At 38.2% G+C, this 21,541-nt stretch overlaps 3 protein-coding genes across 4 annotated transcripts in view; 1 reads left to right on the forward strand and 2 right to left on the reverse strand.

The window, feature by feature from the left end:
- Positions 1-7,073, forward strand: part of LOC139135556 (leucine-rich repeat serine/threonine-protein kinase 2-like) — a 58,736-nt gene extending 51,663 nt beyond the window's left edge. For both annotated transcript variants that reach the window (XM_070703003.1, XM_070703004.1), the window contains 6 exons: positions 412-490; positions 915-1,081; positions 1,369-1,512; positions 2,518-2,708; positions 4,378-4,480; positions 4,819-7,073. In XM_070703003.1, coding sequence (XP_070559104.1) covers positions 412-490; positions 915-1,081; positions 1,369-1,512; positions 2,518-2,708; positions 4,378-4,454 — 658 coding nt within the window. In that variant the 3' untranslated portion in view covers positions 4,455-4,480; positions 4,819-7,073. The remainder of the gene's footprint in view (positions 1-411; positions 491-914; positions 1,082-1,368; positions 1,513-2,517; positions 2,709-4,377; positions 4,481-4,818) is intronic.
- A 1,203-nt stretch (positions 7,074-8,276) lies between these two features.
- Positions 8,277-21,541, reverse strand: part of LOC139135557 (leucine-rich repeat serine/threonine-protein kinase 2-like) — a 41,975-nt gene continuing 28,710 nt past the window's right edge. Inside the window, exons 45-63 of the mRNA XM_070703005.1 lie at positions 20,824-20,954; positions 20,204-20,316; positions 19,388-19,461; positions 18,554-18,620; positions 18,196-18,285; positions 17,857-18,018; positions 17,492-17,595; positions 16,771-16,899; positions 16,414-16,506; positions 15,919-16,023; positions 15,608-15,709; positions 15,233-15,343; positions 14,303-14,499; positions 12,919-12,997; positions 12,324-12,509; positions 11,750-11,902; positions 10,959-11,149; positions 9,595-9,672; positions 8,277-9,292 (exon numbers count right to left, since the gene is read on the reverse strand). Of these exons, the coding sequence (XP_070559106.1) occupies positions 17,542-17,595; positions 17,857-18,018; positions 18,196-18,285; positions 18,554-18,620; positions 19,388-19,461; positions 20,204-20,316; positions 20,824-20,954 (691 nt within the window). The 3' untranslated portion in view covers positions 8,277-9,292; positions 9,595-9,672; positions 10,959-11,149; ... (8 more) ...; positions 16,771-16,899; positions 17,492-17,541. The remainder of the gene's footprint in view (positions 9,293-9,594; positions 9,673-10,958; positions 11,150-11,749; positions 11,903-12,323; positions 12,510-12,918; positions 12,998-14,302; positions 14,500-15,232; positions 15,344-15,607; positions 15,710-15,918; positions 16,024-16,413; positions 16,507-16,770; positions 16,900-17,491; positions 17,596-17,856; positions 18,019-18,195; positions 18,286-18,553; positions 18,621-19,387; positions 19,462-20,203; positions 20,317-20,823; positions 20,955-21,541) is intronic.
- LOC139134452 (leucine-rich repeat serine/threonine-protein kinase 2-like) lies at positions 9,177-16,899 on the reverse strand. The gene is made up of 11 exons (XM_070701313.1): positions 16,771-16,899; positions 16,414-16,506; positions 15,919-16,023; positions 15,608-15,709; positions 15,295-15,372; positions 14,303-14,499; positions 12,919-12,997; positions 12,412-12,509; positions 10,959-11,149; positions 9,595-9,672; positions 9,177-9,292 (listed from the first exon to the last, which is right to left on the reverse strand). The coding sequence occupies exons 1-11, from the start codon at positions 16,897-16,899 to the stop codon at positions 9,177-9,179; spliced, it is 1,266 nt and encodes a 421-aa protein (XP_070557414.1).

Consider the following 21,541-nt stretch of genomic DNA (forward strand, 5'->3'; position numbering starts at 1 on the left):
AATGTTTGAAACCTAACAATGATGGCTTGTTGCAATGAAAAAGGAAAACCAGATTCTAACGTTAAAAATGTGGTATATATGTATTTATGTTTGACAAACAAACTTTCAATTTTGAGGGACAAAAAGTTGATTTGTAACACTTTTAGTCTACAGACTTGTATGTTATACTTTGTAAGACCAAGAACAAGCCATTGTATCTATAAGAGATTGGCTTTTGAAAATGCTTTTAAACTCGTGACTTACACTGAGTTATTTACCCTTTCACCACCATGGTTTTGCCCAAAACTCATTTGTTGTCCAGAGTGAGTGTGGACTTTTTTACATTGAATAAAGGTGAACAGGTGATGTCGTATGTTAATGTCCTGTACATCTCTGACAGGAGGACGTCATGAATTCCATTTTCTTTGTCAGGTATTTTGATGAAGGTGTGGTATTCGCTGGACTTGCAAATGGTCAAATCGCGCTCTATTCCACAGCAAAACTGAAATCTGTAAGTAAATAGGGAAGGATCATGCGCAGTACACTCCATTTAAGCTTTACCATCATTTAAAAATTGTGACCCTTTCTTCATTTTGTTTCAGTAAAAGGACGTAAAAATTTTACAGTTTACCATGTCTGATGGTATATCTTTTTTGGAGTGCGTTATTAGATCTCGGATATACAGTATGGAGCAAAAATTGCAAATATGTAGATACCGGGAACCTGATTTGCCTTTAGAAGATGGAGACCAGATCCCAGCGACCAGAAAAAAATATTGCAAAAGTCATGACTCCCGAGAGGATTGCAATGAAAAAATTAGTCGATCACGATTTTCGAAGGGCAATTGAGCTTATAGGTTTCTTTGGCGCGATCGCCGACGTTGATAAACAAATCGTTTTTAAATGTTTTTTTCCCGCTTTTGGTTGATGTTTCAGGGACCGTGCAAACCTGAAAAGTATATCAAGATATCTGAAAATGAAGCCATTGTGTGCATGTCTATCGCCAGAAATAAGCTTTGGATAGGCTGCGGGACACAGGTTATGAGCTTGACCCTTGATCCATTCTCGGAGGTAGCTCATTGTGAAGTGCCAAAAACAAACAGGTTTGTAGGACTTTACCTATTACACAGACATGTACACCCAGTCCACTCTCTATTGAATGTGCTGTGTCTGATACAGGAATTCGCCTTATCAAAACATGGGTTTCTGCACACACATTGCTGTTCAATAATTGAAGAAAGAAACCCTTTGGGGCAGACTTATTTGTTTCCGATCAGGTGACCTACATGTATTCCTTGCTCAAAACCGCAGTTCTTTGTATCTTTTCTCATCGACAAATTCAATCAGATTCGGAAATGCCATAGTCTCCTTCTATTTTCTCTAAATATAGGAGCAGCATAATCACCCATATTGATGTCGGCAGACAACTTGTGATTTGTCGACGAAATAGCCCGGATGTGGAAGTTTGGACCCTGGATGACAACGACAATGCAAACGTTCTGGCCAACAGGATCCAGTGCGACTCTATCATCAGGTATACAGATTTTTAATTTAATTTGATTTGTTTTGATTCGTTTAGCGAAATACATCCAAAAAGAGAAAAACGTATTACACAAAAGTTAAATACTTATTTCCACTGTGTTCGAAAGGTATTTTGTCATTTGTTTATAGTAGATCCCTTCTTTAGGAAAGGTGAAAGTGCGATACTTAATTATGTGTACGTCATATATCTGTGACAGAGTTTATTCACTTTGATATGCGACCAGTATGTCAACTATGCTATCAGCATACTAATAACATGTCAAAAGATCGTACACTTGTTACCTTTCGCCCACTAGCAAAAGTAGTCAGCAATTATTTAGTATGTCAAATGCTGTTCTGTCACCTTTCCTTTACTACACTCGTTACCTTAGGTCTACGAGCAGGAGTCATAAACAAAACCATATAAAATGATAATTCATGGCAGTGTGAGAGGGTCTGATTACTCTTGATATCCGCGTATACAGGGGTAATATATTGATTGTACATTTAATTGTATGCAAACATCCATTGTATATAAGACATTGCGTTTACGAATACACGCGAAAAAGCTAGAACATTTGAGAGAGTGTAACGTTTATGCGTGAGAAATAAACCGCTGCTATCTTTGAAAACTACGAGCAAATGTTCTATTTCCGTATCCGAAGACCTCTTGCTGACTATTCCCCGATTGGAGATAGTAGAGAAAATGTGCGAAATGATACCGCAAATAGCAAATACAAGCAGAAATGACGCCAGCCGTCAGCATTCACATCATTCATCACATCAATGGTACACTGTACATCAATGGTACATTGTACATCAATGGTACATTGTACATCAATGGTACATTGTATATCAATGGTACATTGTACATCAATGGTACATTGTGCATCAGTGGTACATACCAAGGAATCTGCATTTATGATCACATGGCAAGGATTTTGAAATAAACAGGTTTGTCGGAAGATAAATTATCGTCTCTAGAATAGCATGTCAAACTATTCATTTCCCTCTGCAGGTCGACGGACATTAACGCGAACACGATGGATTGTTACGTGAAGTCGATGTTTCTGGAATCTGACCACGTGTTGTGGGTCGGCACTGACAATGGCTACATTCTTTGGCTCGACCCCGAAACTCACGCGGTCATCGATAAGACGCGAAGGTATACCGGCCCTGTTAAAGTGATTACATCAAGCGAAGATTCAGGTATGTTGTCTTACAGCGAAAACGGAGTCAGCGTGGACTTTCTCTTGTGCCATGTGACAAAATAAATGCAGCCACAGACGTTTTTTTGCAGACAAAATACACAGACATTGTAGCAATTGTCATGAAATCCTTTTCTATTGAAAAGGTGTGCTGACGTTACCAGGACTTACTTTTTTGAACGTGTTGATTTCGTCATTGATGTGTAAGACAAATATATCGATGTCTTGAACAAAAAAAATTGAAAAAAAAATTAAATTTCAATACTATCGAAGATTTTATCCACCTCACAAACTGAACCAAGGGTTTTCAGTCTTTAACTGACGCTAAAAGAGGATAGCGTCAATGGAAAAACACACTACGGACCCGACCCTAGTACGGATAGTCCCTGGGGGTAGAGGTGTCGATCAAACAGTCAGCGGTGTGCTAGTTGTCGTCGGAATTTCGTCTGGACGTTTGTAATATGACATTAAACTGGTCCAATAATCATTTTCATTCAAGGTAATACATTACCAGGTCCATGGGACATTTGAGATTTACAAATTTAAGTAGGACCATCCTGAACCACTGATAGTTAGTGGTGGCACCAGGTGTCCGGAATGGGTAAGCGCACCCTGCTAGCATGCTACACCCGTCAGGATTGGTCCCAAAATTGTCTAATATTGTATAAAGTGATACAGTATATGAATCACTGTTAAGATATATGAATCACTGTTATCTCAAATATTACAAGCTGTAATAGACGTACGGTGATGAAGGTGGCATCAAATAATATAGATAAGGTGTATAATACGGGCATTTCGATGGCAGCAAACTACATTGAGCTGCTTGATGCGATGTTTGTTCGATTGATGCTTTCCCCGTTTCGCTGAAGCTACCACCTCGATTGAAGTTTGTGCAGATGCAGACGCAGGAAACGTGATACCGTTCCGTTCAAGCTCTTTCTGTACACAATTTACTGTATTTTTGGTTTTATTCTCAACTCGCCATGAAGAAGATTTTGTAACAATAAGAATACAAATTGGATCTTTTGTCTGTTTTGTGGATTGATTGAATAGGCGGTGTGCATTTGATGACATTTAGTTTGGGTGTATCTGTCTGTAATAAAACGTCTGAGGCTGCGTTTATTTTGTTGCACGGCACAACACAGAGTCCACGCTGACTCCGTTTTTGCTGTAAATGTACACCAGAAATCATTTTGGTTGAAATCAGATGTCGACCTCTCCTCTTGGTCCTTTCACGCTGATATCATCTACCGTGTAGCGGCCAATGGCTGATGACAATAGCAAAGAATAAATAAATATGGAGACCCAGTGTCTACATTTGACCACTAACTTCAAATTTAATCAGATTGACCAACTGCCTACGTACAGTTTTTGTACTGTGTAATATGCATTAAATGTACTGGGAATTAGATGGTTATTGTATAATTGATCATAATACAGAATGCACCGATCAGAACGCAACACAGTGAAAACCAATTTTAGTACCCGACCTTTTCAGAATGTTGCAAAATTGTGGGCAGTGCCAATCGATGGGGAATCATAAATTTTGATGAGAAGCTGTTGTGTTACTTTCAACGTGTATTGATGTAGAATGCATTTGTATCTTTCAATATCTCAAACTTAAACTTTTCTCACGAAAATATATTTATTTAATTTACATTCAGCAGGAGAGGATGGAGAATCATCCAAAACAGAGGCTTTCGTCATGACAGTCGGCGAGGGTTTCGTTAAAACAGAGTTCTAATAGCATGCAAACCAACTGTAAGAAAGGTGAGTTGCGACACACTATTGCAGACTGCACTTCAAAGCGAATATTGTTCTCCATTTCTCAGATATTCAACGGAGAATACTTTTGTAAAAGTGTGAAAGTATCTTCATGGAAAGCTAAAGTCGGTAAAGGTGTTATTATAAATAATCACTCTTCCCCAAATGTAAGTTGTGATGCCGATTACAAATTCCTGTGTTGAATACACATTCTTCCGATGTTAAGAACAACAGTTTCACGTGGAGTAAAGTTCACAAGTTTAAAAGCAACAGTTTTGTTGAACAAATGTTCGGTAGTTACGCTTTCGCCCTAATTAAGCCCAATCATTTTCTCTTTCATTAAGGTACAGCCGAAAAGTCCACGTACGCACTATTGTGGGATAGGTACACAGGAGGACACAGACGAGACTTCGCTTCGTACGACAGGAGGCGCTCCAAAAAGATGAGAGAAATGCCTGATGTTTATGTTTGACATCCTTTGCCATAGGAACGAAGACTGTACGTCAGCGACACACAGACACAGACCTAGCACAATACCACCTTGGCCGAATCCAGTGCCATTATATTCGTAGCTGTTTTATTTTAGACACAGTTCCTCTAGGATCGTTTTAAACAATGACCCAATCTCCACGATGGATGAACTTAAAATGCCTGTGTTTAACGTCAGTGGCTGTACTGTTGTTTCTGAGTTTATAGCCATTGATAATCATGCTTGTAAAATTTATGCTGTATGGTATCTCAGGCGAGAAAATTCATACAGTGTTTATCTGTTTACTCTCTTTATAAGAGAGAATCGAGTACGCACAGTAAGTGCAGAAAATGTTGATTTGCAGTGAGGATGTTTTGTCCTCTTTAAAGTAATTCCAGTTCCCTGTATCTTCAAGAGTGATAATTCCAATTGAAACCATATACAATTTATAAATAGAAATTATTTGCTACTGACAACGTGTTGAACCTCAACATATTTTTTCCTTCTAGCACTGAGTCATTTACAAAGAAATATTCGCTTCAAAATACCATATGTTGAACACTATGGCTGCCGATTTCTATGTGTTTACCAGTAATTTTTTTGTTGACCGTTTAATTTGGTTTCTTGTTCTACTCTCAACACGTTGAAATGCGCACCGCCATATCTTTTTGTCAACATAGATTATCGGTGTTATACCCAACATCATTGTTGACAAATGATTTTTCGTCCGGATAAGAATTCATTATGTCAACAATAACAACCGATATTGTAAAATATTATGTCTCCAGAGCCAAATTTTTAAACATATATTAGGAGAAGAAAAAAAATGTAAATGTTGTCTCGAACAAATCGGATATATTGTCAAGATTACCACCATTCTCCGCTTAGGTAAGTTTTACTAGGAGCAAGTCTTTCTAGTACAGATCAGATGTAACTTATAGGTTGTTCGCATGAGGCAAGGTACATGTAAGTGTTCTTTACACATTGTATTGTCGGATTGTTTCCTGTTAATATATTTGAATTTACATATTTTGACCAACACAGAGGAAAAGTTGGCATCTTTTAGCGGTACTTTAACTGCCTTTCGTCATTTGAGGATCATTTTCATTCTGCTTGCTGATAGGTGTTTACTGGGCTCACCATGCCGGTGCATTCGAGATTCGATTCATAGATATATTTATGCTGTACATTATAATCTCCGGTAAACGTAGTGCATCATGAAAGGATCGACATACTGGAAAACTTACCAAAAGGCGAAGGCAGTATGGTTTATAACCGTGATCCAAAGTCAAAGAATATTTTTTTAGATTGGTATCTGTATCATGGTCCTATAAGTAATTGTGGACTGTAGATCAGCTTGTGTGAAAAAAGGCTCAACGTAATATGAGTAGGACAGACTGATGAACCTTTGTTTAGTGCTAAACAATCTGTGCCAGTTGTGTAAGGCTTTTAAACTTCGCCATTGCCTTAAATGTGTTTATTTCTTTACAATGCCGTGTCTCTTGATATTACAGGCTGAACAAGTTAAGTAGATAAAAGTTATAATTTGTGTGAAATGCTAGTACAAAGAAATTACATATTTGCATATTTAACTTTTCCATTTATGGCATCTTATCTCCGAGTTAGATTAATCTCAGTTTACATCGCTGCAACCTTTATACCACAGACATATTAAGCGATATAAATTCATAACGCGGTCATCATGATATACCTCCAGTCAATGGCAACACAATCAACGGCAATACAAACAGGATCATTTACATGGTAAAATTGTGCCATAATTTGCGATTTGTACGTTCAATATTTACATAATTTTATCTAGCTTGATCAAATGAACGTAGCAAATGATAAAAAGCAGTAATTTTTGTGCAATGAATTTGTACCTCTTTATCGAGGTGTGGGAAGGAATTGTCCAGGTTTGGATATTAATGTACAGTATGCTACTGATGGTGCTATGATATGCAGTTCACGTTATTTAGATTATTTCAATTGTTTTCATTAAAATGATTTCCTTAATTTCCGTATCATTTTAAGAATTTGAAATGTAATAAGATTTTAGATGCAATACATTTGCAAAGTGTAGTGAGAATTGATACGTGTACCTCACGATAAAGGCGCTATTAAAATCGATTATGTAGTCTGTGTGTCATTAAATACTTCTGACCATCTAACGCTCTATTTATTTATCATGCAAAGAGGCATCAGTGTTTTATGCAAATCGACCGATAATGATTTCCTATCAATCGAGATTATTCATTGGCTTATATCATGCATCTTATGAATACGAATGACGAAGACGTTACGCCAAATGACGTCAGAGCGTTCATTTATGTTGATGTACACTAGTGCACGTGATGTGGAGCGTCAGGTTATGATGTCATGCAAGAAATACCCTGAAAGAGCGGCCTTAAGGTAGAATGCATCATGGGAACAGTTTTTTGAATACTCGCATTTTTACGGTACATTTAAAATCTGCTGCTTTTGAGGACCCATTTTGAATCCTGTGGAAGTTTTCACCGTTTTTCCTTTAAATGAAAATCAAACATTCGATTCTTCCGTACAGAGTTAAAACGGGTATGGCGGCCATTTCCAAATATCGGTCTCTTATACAAAATTTAGCACAGTGACCCCTAAACTTTACTCTTGGTGTGAAAAATTGCGATTTAAAGTTTCCTTGAAGAAAATTTGAGTAAATTTAAAACTTTAGGTTTCTAAGTGCATATACATGGGTGGTGTTCATTCTGTAATTTAGTGCAACAGGATAGTGATGTTAAAGTCAGGTATTGCGATCTTGCGACATATCCTATTACTTTGCTCTTCTCGTTAGCTGTGGTACATTTTCAGCCATGGAGATGCGGCATATTATTTCCACGTCCCAAATTTGACAGCGATTGGACGACTTTTTAAGATGAAATCAAACTTGGTCATCGCACGGACAAACTTAATTGGCTCTTCCTTTGAACTACAAACAAAAGTCCAAAGCCACTGAACAAGGGATTTAAGTGATAAAATGCCTTATTTTGCAAAAATAAGAAAACAGACAAAGTGTTATCATGAGCATCAACTTGTCAATGGCGTAAAGTAAATTGAATGTTACTTACTTATAGATAATTTCGACAAGTTAAGGGGACAGGAATAAAAGGATTGTAAACCTTGTGAGGTTAAATTTTGATGAAAGATGACATCTGTGCAAATCTCATATTTGAAATTTTCACAGTGAATTTGGTTCAGAAAATAAAAATATGAAAGAACTCACTTTCGACAAAAAATCAATTGTTCCCTCTTGCACTGGGCTTCCAATTTGATAGAAATTAATGAAAGTTTCATGCTATATTTCATTTTCTGTACATGATTTATTAGCATAAAAATTAAACAAATTTGTAAGTTAAAGATAATTTGTATCATAACCCCGCAAATGAATAATTGCTGTTGAAATGTTTACAACAGTGCGTTCTTATATTTACATATGTCCTATTTTTACAGTTCAAAGAGGACTTTGAATATTTCAATGACAAGCATTTTATTTTCCCTTCCGGAAGAAATAAAGTGAAGTTTCGTGTTCTTATTGATATTAGCTTAGTATTGGTGGTTTTTATTTATGAAGATAGTTTCAACAGTAATAAATGATTTGTTTACAAAGGTCAAAATGCAAGTTAGGCTATATTTCTTCATTAAAATTACGACAACTTCAAGTCAGTTCGGATTGTAATATTCGTAACGTAGCCCGTTTGTGAGATATGGAAAAGAGCCCAAGTTAAGAGGGCATGTGGACAGGTCGCGTATCGCAGTAAAGTTACATTTTACAGTTATATTGATATCGCTAATCCCTTCTGTCATTCGAACTTGATACTTGAGAAACGACAAAAAATCAGAGTCTGTGTCATTGTGAATTCCTTTAAACATGTGACTGGTTCCAATTTTCTTAACCAAACTAAATGTGAAAATAGATACATCAGGTAAAAGGAAAGCGACATAAAATGGGCAGCGGTTCGATAGCATTTACCGATGTAAAGAAAACATGTACACTATACATAGAGATATTATTAGTGGCACAATATTGTATAGAGTTTACATAATTATATCATAGAGTCTTTGGTATTGTAGTCAGTATTTACATGTTAATTCAGCGCATGATATCCACTGTAAACGTGAAGATTGACACAGCCTCTTCTAGATATCCAAGCTCGACAGTTAAGAACCATGTTCCCATTCTCACCATTTCTGTATACATTTCTAAATCCCCGGCTGATGCAACTGTCTTCTTCGCGTTCGATATTCGTAGTGCGCTTTGACCCGGCTGCTCGTGTTTCCGTCCCAGATCAGAGCGTACGTTGTCGCCTCGGTTTCTCCTGTAGCGAGGAAACGAATAAAACATGAAGTGTTTACTCAGACAAACATGTGGCAATAATAGCTAGCTGTGTCCGAAGAATTTGTAAATAACCTGGGATATTGTGACGCTCAGAGTGACAGAGTGTGATCATGGAGAAGACTGCCCTCAAGTTCACCATTGCAAGTGGTTTCCAGAGTACACTCCACTTATTTGACGTTCATATTGGTGGTATTCAACATCATTCGGAGGCGCAGTACCGTCGTTATTAGGACAAGTCAAATATCCCAAGACACCTTTACAACGTTTTGCGTGCATTCGTACCTTTTTCTGTTTCATTGTGAGATACATCACAAAAGCCAACTCCAACGGTAACGATGAACGATGACGTATTGCCATGTCCTAGAATGACATCAATTTTATTCCATTATTCATTCATTCATTCATTCATTCATTCACTCACTCACTCGACATTACACATATGTGTACAGATTTAGACAGCTATGCGTTCATCATGCCAACTGATTCAACAGAGAATTCTTATTTGTTTCCTTCCCAAGTGTTGTAAGACGATACCGAAGGGTTCAAATTGCAGACCAATAATATCTGGGGAAAGTATTTGCTATACCAGAAAATATGAACTTTCTTGATTTTATCTTATCGGTAATGCGTGATAATGTAATGCAGGCTGTATTAGCGAATGACTGCTGACAATGGACGCGTGGCGTCATAGAAATGCAAATGATCCGACAAGATTTCAAAATGCTACTCGAAGTCTGAACACAACATACCCGTCTTTGTTTACAAACACGGATAAGGACGGCCCTCTCAAAAAAAACATGTTTTAAAACAGCAAAGGCCCTCTTTGTGAATCTTTAAAATTTAATTTTGTGGCACATTTTTAAATTTTCAAAATCAGTTTTTTACTAATGTTATTCCGGTGGTAACCAACTCTATACCAATTAAAAGCGCGATAGTAGAATCATATCGCATGAGTTAATAGGCTTAAAGTCGTCAAAATAACATCGCGGCCAAAGGTGCGTAGTAAAGCTACCAATTTTCTTGAATTTCAAAATGGGTCTCATGTTGCTGACGCTGTACACGAGAAAAGAATTGTATAGGATATGAAGAGGTGGGAACCGATGTCCAGCGAGACGCATCCTGTCTACGATAAATGCAAGCTCCGCTGAAGGAATGATGTCCAGCATGAACATGTTAAGTATTCGTTAAAGGTATACTGTCACCTGTTCCAATTTTGCCACAGTTACCATGGAAAGAGAAAATCTAACCAATCACAGATTTTAAGCGGGTGGCTGCTTTTTATAAACAGCGCCCTCACATGGGCATTTTGAATACCAAGGAACGCCCCTTTGACCATATATGGACATATTTAGATTACAGGTGACTGTATACTTTTAAAGTTCCTTATGCCTCTCCCTAACGCATTAAGCTATAGTCCTGCGGGCACAATTCTTTGTGTACTCTACAGCATTGTTGACAAATGAATTCTAGTCCGGTCTCGTATCCGTTCATCAACAATGACATTGGACGGTACAAACCTAAGGCCAGCATTAACAATTTGAAAACTATACGTTGTGACTTTTGAAGGAGATCAACAGATTGAACTTTAAAAACGGAAACCCGAAAATATATAAAAACGTTCAGCGAGTGGATCTTGAAATGCTTACCGGTCTTCGGACTTGAAAGAATAGCCGCAACAGGTCCAGTGTGGCGGCGCATGACCGCTATCGCCGTGTACGCGGTAGGATCAACCAGAAGAACGTAACCATTATAAGTACCGATCCACATGGCAGTGTGTTGTTGGAGAAATATTGACTTGACACGACAACCAAGCGTTGTCACGTTGCGGTTCCTTGTTCTGTTGGCGACGCAATAAGGAGCACAAAAATACTTAGCATGCACCATCGCTATATTCCAGGACCCCAACGTATTGACTTATACATTAATATTTGGAATTAAAAACACAATATGATAATTCAAGAGCTTTCAAAAGTAAGGTATAAAACAATACGTTGCAAGAATTAAAGTGACTAAAGCTATTACCGAATAAAGATAATGACTGATTTGTCAAGTTTTACCCCAGTTTGCAGGCGATGAGAATGTGGACAGTCTTTAACAAGAGCTTGTAACTAGTTTGTAAATGAAATAATATTTGACTATCAATACCTGCGATACCTGTATATCTGTAAGTACCTTTAATTATATCATACATTTCAGTTGCTTCTCTTTAGTTTCAATGATCATTCACTATTCAACATATCCGCATTGAATCACCACACCACTTTGTGGACTTGGAAAATGTACACTAAATCTTGATAGGAATCCCCGATACTTCGAAAGGGGGAAAGGGGTGTAAAGGAGAGTCAGTCTCTCTCTCTCTCTCTCTCTCTCTCTCTCTCTTCTCTCTCTCTCTCTCTCTCTCTCTCTGAGTTAACTAGCCATAAGGAATTTTTGGTACCTTATGATACTTTCGCAATCGACCACAGTTTTCCTTTCGCTCACATTACTAGTCTGATCATCGAGGCTCCAAACCTCAACCGCTGAGCTTCGTTTTCTAGTTAACCACAGGTCGTGACCGATTGCTATGCTCGTTACCAAACTACTGTCATCCCTGCAAATGTAGAATGAGGGAAAGATAGAATCGCTTGTGAGCTCTTGTAAAGATGAAGTTTCCGTATCTCTATCATGGCCGGAACAGCTGTGAGCGACGCGACAAAAGTCAAATCCAACGAATTAGATATTATAATACCCCTCGATGACAATGTCTTGTAATGATATACCTGTACCACTGTGGCATATTTCAATTTGAATTGAATTTAAACTAGAATTAAATTTAATGTATAGATCAGGCTTTGTATCCGTAGGATTAAACACTTCCTAGTTGTCCAGTTCTCCATTGAAGTTTCGTAGAAAATTTGTATTCCAAGTTTAATTATATGAGTGAATATGACAGCCAAAGATGACCTGCAATTTTGGCGTCATCAAGTCACCAGGAATTAATTGATTGGTTAGCGTGAGTCTTGAACACAAACCTGTTGTTGCAGTCCACCTCACAGACGAAGTCGTGATTGCGGTTGTGACTGTCGAGCGCCAAGCTTAAGCTGAAAACCTTCGCCGCACCCAAGCCACAGCTTGTCCCTCGCGATTGTCATACATCGAATCGGCACTTTGTTGTCCGCAACGGTAATGACTTCACGAGGTTCGCATCTTGTGCAATCCTAGAGTCGTGAAATGAAAACAGAAACGATAAAATATGCTAACAAGTTTAACTTGTTCTGATACGTCCGTTGTTTGTAGAACCACTGAATTGTCCAAACATTTCTAGAAAAGCGTTTTCAATGTTTAATTGCACCGGTAGGATTGCAATATGATGTAAAACAGCTTTGTTTATTCTCTGCTTTTCTCGTTAACTTTCAGTCGCATCGGTAGCAAGGCGTAGGACATTCCAACGGCAAGCTCTGCTGATTTTAAGTGGATTTGTTTGATTTCTGGGATCACCCATTCTCCCTAAGAAACCTATTCTATTCATAAAAGATGCATATTTGAACGTTTGTTACAACAAGTAAATGAGACAAAAACTACAGTAATTTTCATTTCATTAATGCAATTTTAGTAATTAACTCTTACCGATTTGAGATCTTTAGTGGAAAATACTGCAATCTGTCCGTTGCTTTGACCGGCAAAGACAACCCCGTCTTCCACCCACCTGTGAGAGAGTGTTAAGACTAAGCCAATTATTTCATTTCCGAACAAACATCTTCAGAAAATGTTGACATCGGGGAACACAACATTCACTAAATGTCAGGCTCTAGTCTGAATTTATACTGTGCCTCTCGAAATTGAAAAAAAAAACTTGAAATTTTGTTCAAACTTTGCTCAAGGCACACCTTCAACCACTCTCTTTCAAAATGAAAATTGAGGGGTTTAACGTGCAAAGTTTGGTACCAGAGAAACACATTACCGATGATATTTGAAATTCGAGATGGTCACCGTCCCTGTATTCACTCTAGGGAAAAAAATAAAATTCCGATTTGCACAAAACTAAGCAGGTGGAAATTTTATTCACCCTATAAGGTTCAAATTTAAATGAGCCCAAACAAGTGGTAGGCCAAAAGAATATTGCAAAATGTTTGAGAGTCCAACTAGCTGTCCTCGAGGCGCATTCTACCTTAATGACACTAAAGAATTCAATATCAGTGAGAAGATAAAGCAATCATTATATTACTGAACTTATAAACATGTAGTGAGATATAGATAGGCTATCATTTACCCATCATAAGGTGTTGTTTATCAAACCTATAGCGGAATTATTGACCTGTCAGATGATGTGACCTTCTTCATCGACCACAACATTTTTACCCGTCATTTAATGATTGATCTACTAAGTGACACTTATTTACCTGTCATATAAACTAATTAATTGGCCGGGATGAAATTATTTGACCGTGATAAAGAGTTATTACGGACGATACCACAGTCCCTCCACGGAGGGACTGTGACGATACATACAAAATCTGTCATTTTTCTGTCGAATTTTTAAAATTCTCTGAGAATACGCCTTAAAGTCAGGCCCATCATTGAGATGTGTCGCTAGTTCATAATAAGTAATGGTATCCGTTTAAAGGTATACTGTCACCTGTTCCAATTTTGCCACAGTTACCATGGAAAGAGAAAATCTAACCAATCACAGATTTTAAGCGGGTGGCCGCTTTTTAAAGACAGCGCCCTCACATGGGCATTTTGAATACCAAGGAACGCCCCTTTGACCATATATGGGCATATTTAGATTACAGGTGACTGTATACCTTTAATTCACGATTTTTAGAAATCAAAACAAGGCACGTGGCTATCCCGTGTCAAATCGGGGAGCTTTGTAAACATCGTGGACACATTTGCATTGCTGTTTGCATATTGCCCCTTGAGTGACACAACGATGCGTAATTTACATAGTGACGTTTTGGGGCTTCTCAAAAAACCAGGATTACTCCCGCCTATCAAAGAAATTACTTACCCGTCGTATTGCTGAAGAGAAATCACAGCCTCGCTGGTTTCGGCCCTCATTGTCACACGCTTCTGGCAATCACAGATCCATAGTTTCTTTTTCAAATTTGCAAACACGACAGTTTCATTGTCAACACATAGGACACTCTCGATTCGCTCCTCAGTAAAGTCGCCATTTCCCAAAGTTGCTACATCTTTTACCACCACCTAATTAACATGAAGCATTTATTATAGTATTACATTTACAACCACATGCATTTCAGTGTATCGAAAAACTGATAAGAACAACACTAACATCAATGTAGTCAAGAATTGTTTAATTACATTTTATAAGACTGTATGACATTACACTGTCAGGTGCAATTATCAGCTAGGCAGTAGTAGGGGAATTTACTCGCTCCCTCTGCAAAAGTTGAAACATTGTCTAGCAGGAGGTCAGAGGTAGTCAAAACGACACCTGATAACTGCACCTGACAATGTAATGTGATACAGTCTTTCCTCATAAAAATAATTAAAAAATTGTTGACCACATCGATTTTAGTGTTGCGCCACATCGATGTCACCGTCGTCCTTATCAGTTTTTTCGATTCACCAATAGTTGTATATCTATAGCCGACGACAACTCTTGTCACAACCTAGACAACAAATGTTGTTATTTTTGTACCAAATTAAGGCAAACAGAAACAAACGGAAAAGGTAAAAAAATATTTAGAACAAAATGAATTGTATCTTCTGATGTTTTCAAAGTGTAACTAAAGTTTACTGATCATTGGTTCATAGTTCTCTTCAGGTAGTGTTGCAGCTATCTAATTCTACCGATTCAAAATATCTTATCAAACACACACACGCTCCATTGTAAACACATAACATTGAAAATTAAAACTTTGAAAGGGGCCAATAAATCTGTGTCTACCGCGTAAATAACTGTCGTGCGACATACTTCACTATTTCCTTCGATATTCCTCAAGTGACTCCACGTTAAGTATCCACGCAACCTCTCACCTCCTCCACACCATAATTCAAGTCCACTTCCGCCACTTCGTTTCGCGTCCTAGGTATGATATTAATGCGTATAATCATCTGTTAGAAGGAAATTTATGGTTCTGATATATGTCCTATCATGCTTTGTAAAGACTGTTTCTGTTATAATAGTGAATTATTTGAAGGCATGTCAGTAAATTGAGTACTGAAAACTATTATTTAGAATCGTCCACTTTACCTTGCCAGTGACCGTCACCAGGACGAGTGCGAGAAATTTCCAATTTTAAAAGTTCAAGTTACTATGACTTTATAGCTCTATGCAGTGTTATCTCACCATGACAACAGCAGATTCTACAGTGAATTGTTTCCACAATGGTATAACTCGTCTCAGTCCAAGCATCTCATCTGAGTTGAAACTGGTGAATACCTCTTCCGACTGAAACATAGTTAAGGAAAAGATTTATCCTGAGTCATAATATCTGAGTTACATTTAATGCACTGACCCGTTAGGGAATCAACGAAGTCAAGCCCCAAGACAATATACCGTGCAATTTTCCGCAAGGAAATCAATCGTCCTTCTTGTAATGCCACCACGAAGAGGACAAATTAAAAAACACAAAAAAACCGCCAAAACAAGCGACTTACCGTTGGTCTTTGCTCCGGTACCTGTTTTGTGCACAGTGTTATCAAACGCTCCATATCGGGCCATGGCGGGCATCCTAGGCTCGCGATATCTTGCAGAACGTCATCCTGTAACATTAAAAACCGAGATTTATCATTTCACAATGTCCATCTTGTCAAAATTACTATACTCCATTACAGTACAGTACATGACCAAAAGATTCATATGAGATGTGGATATGCAATAATTATGCACTTTCGTTGTAAAGTATATCGACCATATAAATATACAAAAATATACTTGAATTCAATAAGAGACGAATCCTTAAGTATAGATAATCGCTAATAAACGAGTTGGTAGTGCCTCGCACATCTCAACCCTTATCTTCATTCTTTTAAATATAATTTTCTTTGCAGTTGCGTATTGGATCATGTTTAACACATATTATAAAGGGACATATTTGGGTCGTGTAAAATAAATTTGCTTTGTTTTTTCGAGTAATGATATACATGAATTACCGTTTCCACGAAACTGTCGCATTCATCAGAAATTGATGGTCTTCTGTTCGTTAACAACTGGTGTAGAACTATTCCAAAGGAATAGACATCAACCTGGAGGATGCCAGCGGACATGGAATTAATAATATGAGATCGAGAATTTTTAAATCTAAGAATTCATTTTTATCCAAGATAACGGCAGCAACGCTGACACACACCCACCATCGTTAGGAACGCAGAAAAATATCACATGGAAAAATGATGAAGAAACTACCGTACATATCATTTATGCCAATTGACGGCTCATTATCTAAAGGTTAGATCTTTAGGATACATTGTACGGACCAAAGCTATCCGTTTCACCAGCAAATGACCAACCTTGTTATCATAGAGCACATTGCCTCCCCGTACTTCAGGAGCTTGATACATAGGTGAGCCTTTGTCTGTCATAAGTCCCAAAGGCGTCACAAATGCAGATATACCATAGTCCGATATCTTGGCACTCATCTGCGTGAGTTGATTGGTAGAGATCATTAAAAGTTATATAGCAGGCAAGTTTTAAGATCGACAACTCTCGACATGACACAAACAATAACAGCACATACAAATCTGGAGTGGCAACAGTCACCATTCAAAGATTCAGACTCCAAAGGCAAGAAAGTAGATCATGACGTCAGGTCACTAGTATATTTCAAAATCTGATACACTTAGTATACATTCAATGCTATGTTTCCTGGCTACTGTCGCATGGTGAAAGTTTGAATAGCTTTCGATATTAATTCACAATCTCAACATAGAAAGAAACCTGACCACCATCAATGAAAGACGAACTAAGGACACACTGCGGGTAAGGGGATAGAAATGTTTTTGTGAACAACTGTCTGACATCCCTGTTACTTTTGTTCTTAGTTTTACATACCAGCGAACAAGGTCTGACATGTATTATATCTAGAAGGTATATAGCCAAGTCCAAAGATCGTGGGACTTCATCGGTAGACCCCTTTGACATAAATAAACCGATTTATACAGTTACTTATAGTATAATATCACGACAGGTATCTTTCCTGCGCAATCGATCAAAATCAAATAGTACACATACCGTAACGGTCTTATCGAGGGATAACGAAAATAGTAGGATGTTTTCCGGCTTCAGGTCCCGGTAAATGATATTTTTGCTGTGAAGGAATGCCAATCCCTCGGCACCTGCAGAACAGAACGAATAGTTTCTCCGGTAAGTACGTACCCCTCCTTAATGTCACTCACTCCAGCGGAACCCACTCACATACGTGGCTGGACATACCACGCGTGTACCCACACTTGATCAAGTATTTCCCCAATTTATTCCCTGTCATTTCCGTTCTCTCAGCTTGTGATATCACTCATGCGACGCTTACACCTCTTCAGCTATGTTGCAGATATTTCTCGGTAGTTCCTGTGCCTTTTGTAAAGAAGAAATGTACCTACCTCTAGAGCTATCCTATGTCGAAGCCTTCTCTCCAGCGGTTTAAATAGGTGATTGTCCAATGAACCGTACGGCGCAAACTCCATTACCAACACTTTTTGTCTTCTCTCTATCCCGACCATCGACACGATGCTAGGGTGAGCAACCTTTCTCAATATTGTTATCTGGCGGTGGAGAAAGATATATATTATGTGTTAACATTCATAAGGTCTGCTAATAGTAACATGCCTATACGAATGATTTCCCAAGATGTCACACTTTTGTATGAAATTCTTAACAACACTGTACACAACCAAAATGTTTCCAAGAAAGTAGCTTTGACACAAAAAGCCTGTACATACCTCCCGTCGCAGAGCCCGGTAATGATTGAGAACGCCCTCATACTCATCGGCATGGTCGCCTGGGATCGTAAACCTCTTGACAGCTACGTCCTGGGGTAAGTTGAAAAAATCGCGGAGTGAAAGAAATTTTACAATGAGTTTCGAAGGCTAGATTAGCAACTTTGCAAATATCTAAGTATTCTTGGCCTTCCTTGATGATGCTATTAACGCCACATCTGCCCTGTGCGTCGTCAATTGTCAACACACCACACAGTGTAACCATAAGGAAACCAGACTCGTTCTCTTCGTGGCTTTACAAGAATGCACGGTACTTCATACATCATTGGGACACAGAAAGTCAAAGAGCAAATTCACATACCTTATTCTCATACTTTCCTTTGGAGACAACTCCAAAGGCACCTCGACCCAAAAAATTGCTGGGTAGCCTGGGTACGGGAAATAATGACAATATATTTGAGTACAGTGGATGTGGTTACTGGTGTAACAGCAATATTGTATAGCACTTGCTAAAGGCCCTGTCACACCTTTATGATTTAGCCAGCGTATGCCGACGTATGAAATTTTCTCTTAAACGCTGGTTTGCTGAACTAACGATGTATTTTTCAGTTTTGGGCGTATATAAAGCGTATTTATAACGTACTCATAGATTAAAAATACGTTTTGGGTACGCTAGACAATTATCTTGACGCAATATGAGTAATTTACAAGTAATGTCCGTGAACGTGTGTGAACAAGCGCATAACCTACGTACAACTTATGGCCCGCGTGTGCGGGCCGTATAAGCTGGCATACGTCGAAAAGTTTTGTGCATGCACAAAAGTTTTCGACGACCTCGCCGTACTACGACGTATACCAGTGTGCTTCAGAGTGCAAAACTTACTCATGACGCATTCGACGTACCCCAAGAGTATTCGCCAAATTTTTCATACGTTGGCATACGCTGGCTAAATCGTCAAGGTGGTGAAAGGGCCTTTACGTTGCACTGTTGCCATACCTTATTACAGATTGTTAAGAATTCCTACATTATAAATGGTCGGCACATTAGATGACTAAATATTAAATATCCATATTTCTGATGAATCAATTTTTGCTACAGTATTGCTTTTCCAACATGTCTTATATGATGTCATTAACATATCCTATATTCTTCCCTCAACTCTCCGACCTTGAAACACTGAAATGTCTGACTGACCTTTCATCAAACTTCAGTTCGTCCTGCTTCAGTTTGAACTTGTCTTCAAGGTCAGTGAGCACTACATCGGGGGCCTGTAGTATCAGGAAATTGAGTCAACTCGATTTGATTCAAGGTGTTCACCGATATATTTTCCTACTAAAATAAGCGAGTCTCCACAATAGCCTGCCTCTGTGTAGGCTATAAACATTTCTTGAATGGATGCCCTATTGAGGGATCCGAAAAAGAGTCAAAACCCGTCTACACATCACATTTACGCTGTTTTGCTTCGGCCCGACGAGCGAGGTTACCTTTGGTGAATTCGGTCGAAGGTCAATGTCCTCTGTTCACATTTTGTATTCTAACGGAAAATATAGTTCCTTTCTAAGGCAATGTCTAAAAGCTAGTTTTACCTAGTACGTATTTTTAAAGTTTAAGGTCTACAAAATTTTCAAAACTCAATTATTAATTGAATATGTGCAAGTTAGAATGTATTTGGCAATTTTATGTAAAGAGGTGATTTACGTTTGATTTTTACTACATATTGTGACGGATTTGTATCGGTCGTCTATTTATTCGAATTCTGCCCAGTCACCCTTTTCGCTGTTGACTGTATGACGTGCTCCCTTTACTGTACAAACCATGCAAACAATAGGTGATGTTGCTCACCTCTAGCAAATAATGATCGCCCAGGAAAAATGTAGTGCAGGAGCCGAAGTGAATTTGATATGAATGCATACAAATAACAGTGACTGAAGATGATCATATTCTGAATCAGATGTCGTAGCGATGAAATATTGAAGCACATGTAACATCTGAGAATCACCAGCTACTTACCAGCCTATTCAGCGATATCGCCTCTTTTTTGTTAGGACACGTAATAACGTCGCCTTCATTAGATCTCTGTGCAATTTCTTCTAAGGTAAAGTAGTGGATTTGGTCTGGCTGATCTGTATATTTTGGAAGAAACATAACTTACCAGCATGATTAATTATGCATTTCTTTAATCAACTATTTGTGTGGTCATAGATGCCGTACTGCGTCACGGGTTAACATTATCTGAACCGTAAATTTGCAAAAAAATCACGGTGTGATATTGAACCAATATTGAGCAATTGTGGTACTCTCTCTCTCTCTCTCTCTCTCTCTCTCTCTCTCTCTCTCTCTCTCTCTCTCTCTCTCTCTCTCTCTCTCTCTCTCTCTGTACAAGATAAGTTAGTTTTTGAAATAGACAGACCTTGCCGCCAAATACCCGCTTTTCTCACTTTCCGTTCGTGTTTATGTTGTTTGCTATTTGCTATTACAGAAGCACCTCTGAATGTTATCAACATTACTTATTTGTTCTCATTAATAAAATGCCCGAGATTTAATAGTTCATCCCTCATCGTCCAAGCATTTCATCGTTTTTGTATGAAATATAAAAACAGATTATGATTATCGAAAGATAAAACGTTTACCCTGACACTCTGGACAAGGAACTAAACGTTGTATGCGTGGAGGCAGAGACGCGTCTACGTTGTGCTCGCACAGTCCTGGATACCATTCCTCAATGAGATCATCAATGATATCAACAATTTCACCCAGCAACCTTTTAAAAATAAACAAAAGGTTATTTATTTTTGGATGTGAAGCAGTCGTTTACCTTGGTACAAAAATGTCTTGCATTTAATGCCACCGTACTTTACATATTACTTAACGGTAGTTGAAGGTATGCTGTCACCTGTTCCAGTTTTGCAACAGTTACCATGGAAAGAGAAAATCTAACCAATAACAGATATTAAGCGGGTGGCCCCTTTTTATGAAAAGCGTCCTCGCATGGGCATTTTGAATACCAAGGAGCGCCCCTTTGACCATATATGGACATATTTACATTACAGATGACTGTATACCTGTAAAGAGATATGTTTACAACTTTAATATGATATGACTGTATACGGCTGGGTTTTTTTTCTGACAGAAGTTTCTGAAGTTTTTATGGTGTTTCCGAAGTTACTTTGTTGGAAAGAAATGAGAAATTTAATACTGCATAAACAATACCAGCATTTTCGGCAACGGAAACCCAATAGCCTTTCTTAAAACATTTATACAGAATCTTTCCTTGAATACTTTTATGGATAATGCTCAAATTTTGCAAACAACCTGCAATTGACATGTGTGAAGGTTTTCCTTTGACTT

Source organism: Ptychodera flava, chromosome 6 (genome assembly GCF_041260155.1).
Source record: "Ptychodera flava strain L36383 chromosome 6, AS_Pfla_20210202, whole genome shotgun sequence".
Classification (NCBI taxonomy): Eukaryota; Metazoa; Hemichordata; class Enteropneusta; family Ptychoderidae; genus Ptychodera; species Ptychodera flava.

Bases quoted from the DNA above. Each gene is read 5' to 3' on its own strand.
- LOC139134452 (XM_070701313.1), bottom strand. From the start codon at position 16,899: ATGAGTGCCAAGATATCGGACTATGGTATATCTGCATTTGTGACGCCT. The intron at 15,373-15,607 runs GTGAGATAACAC...TCCTTCTAACAG, and splicing joins TAGAATCTGCTGTTGTCATG to ATGATTATACGCATTAATAT. The intron at 14,500-15,294 runs GTGAGAGGTTGC...CATGTTAATTAG, and splicing joins TGAATTATGGTGTGGAGGAG to GTGGTGGTAAAAGATGTAGC.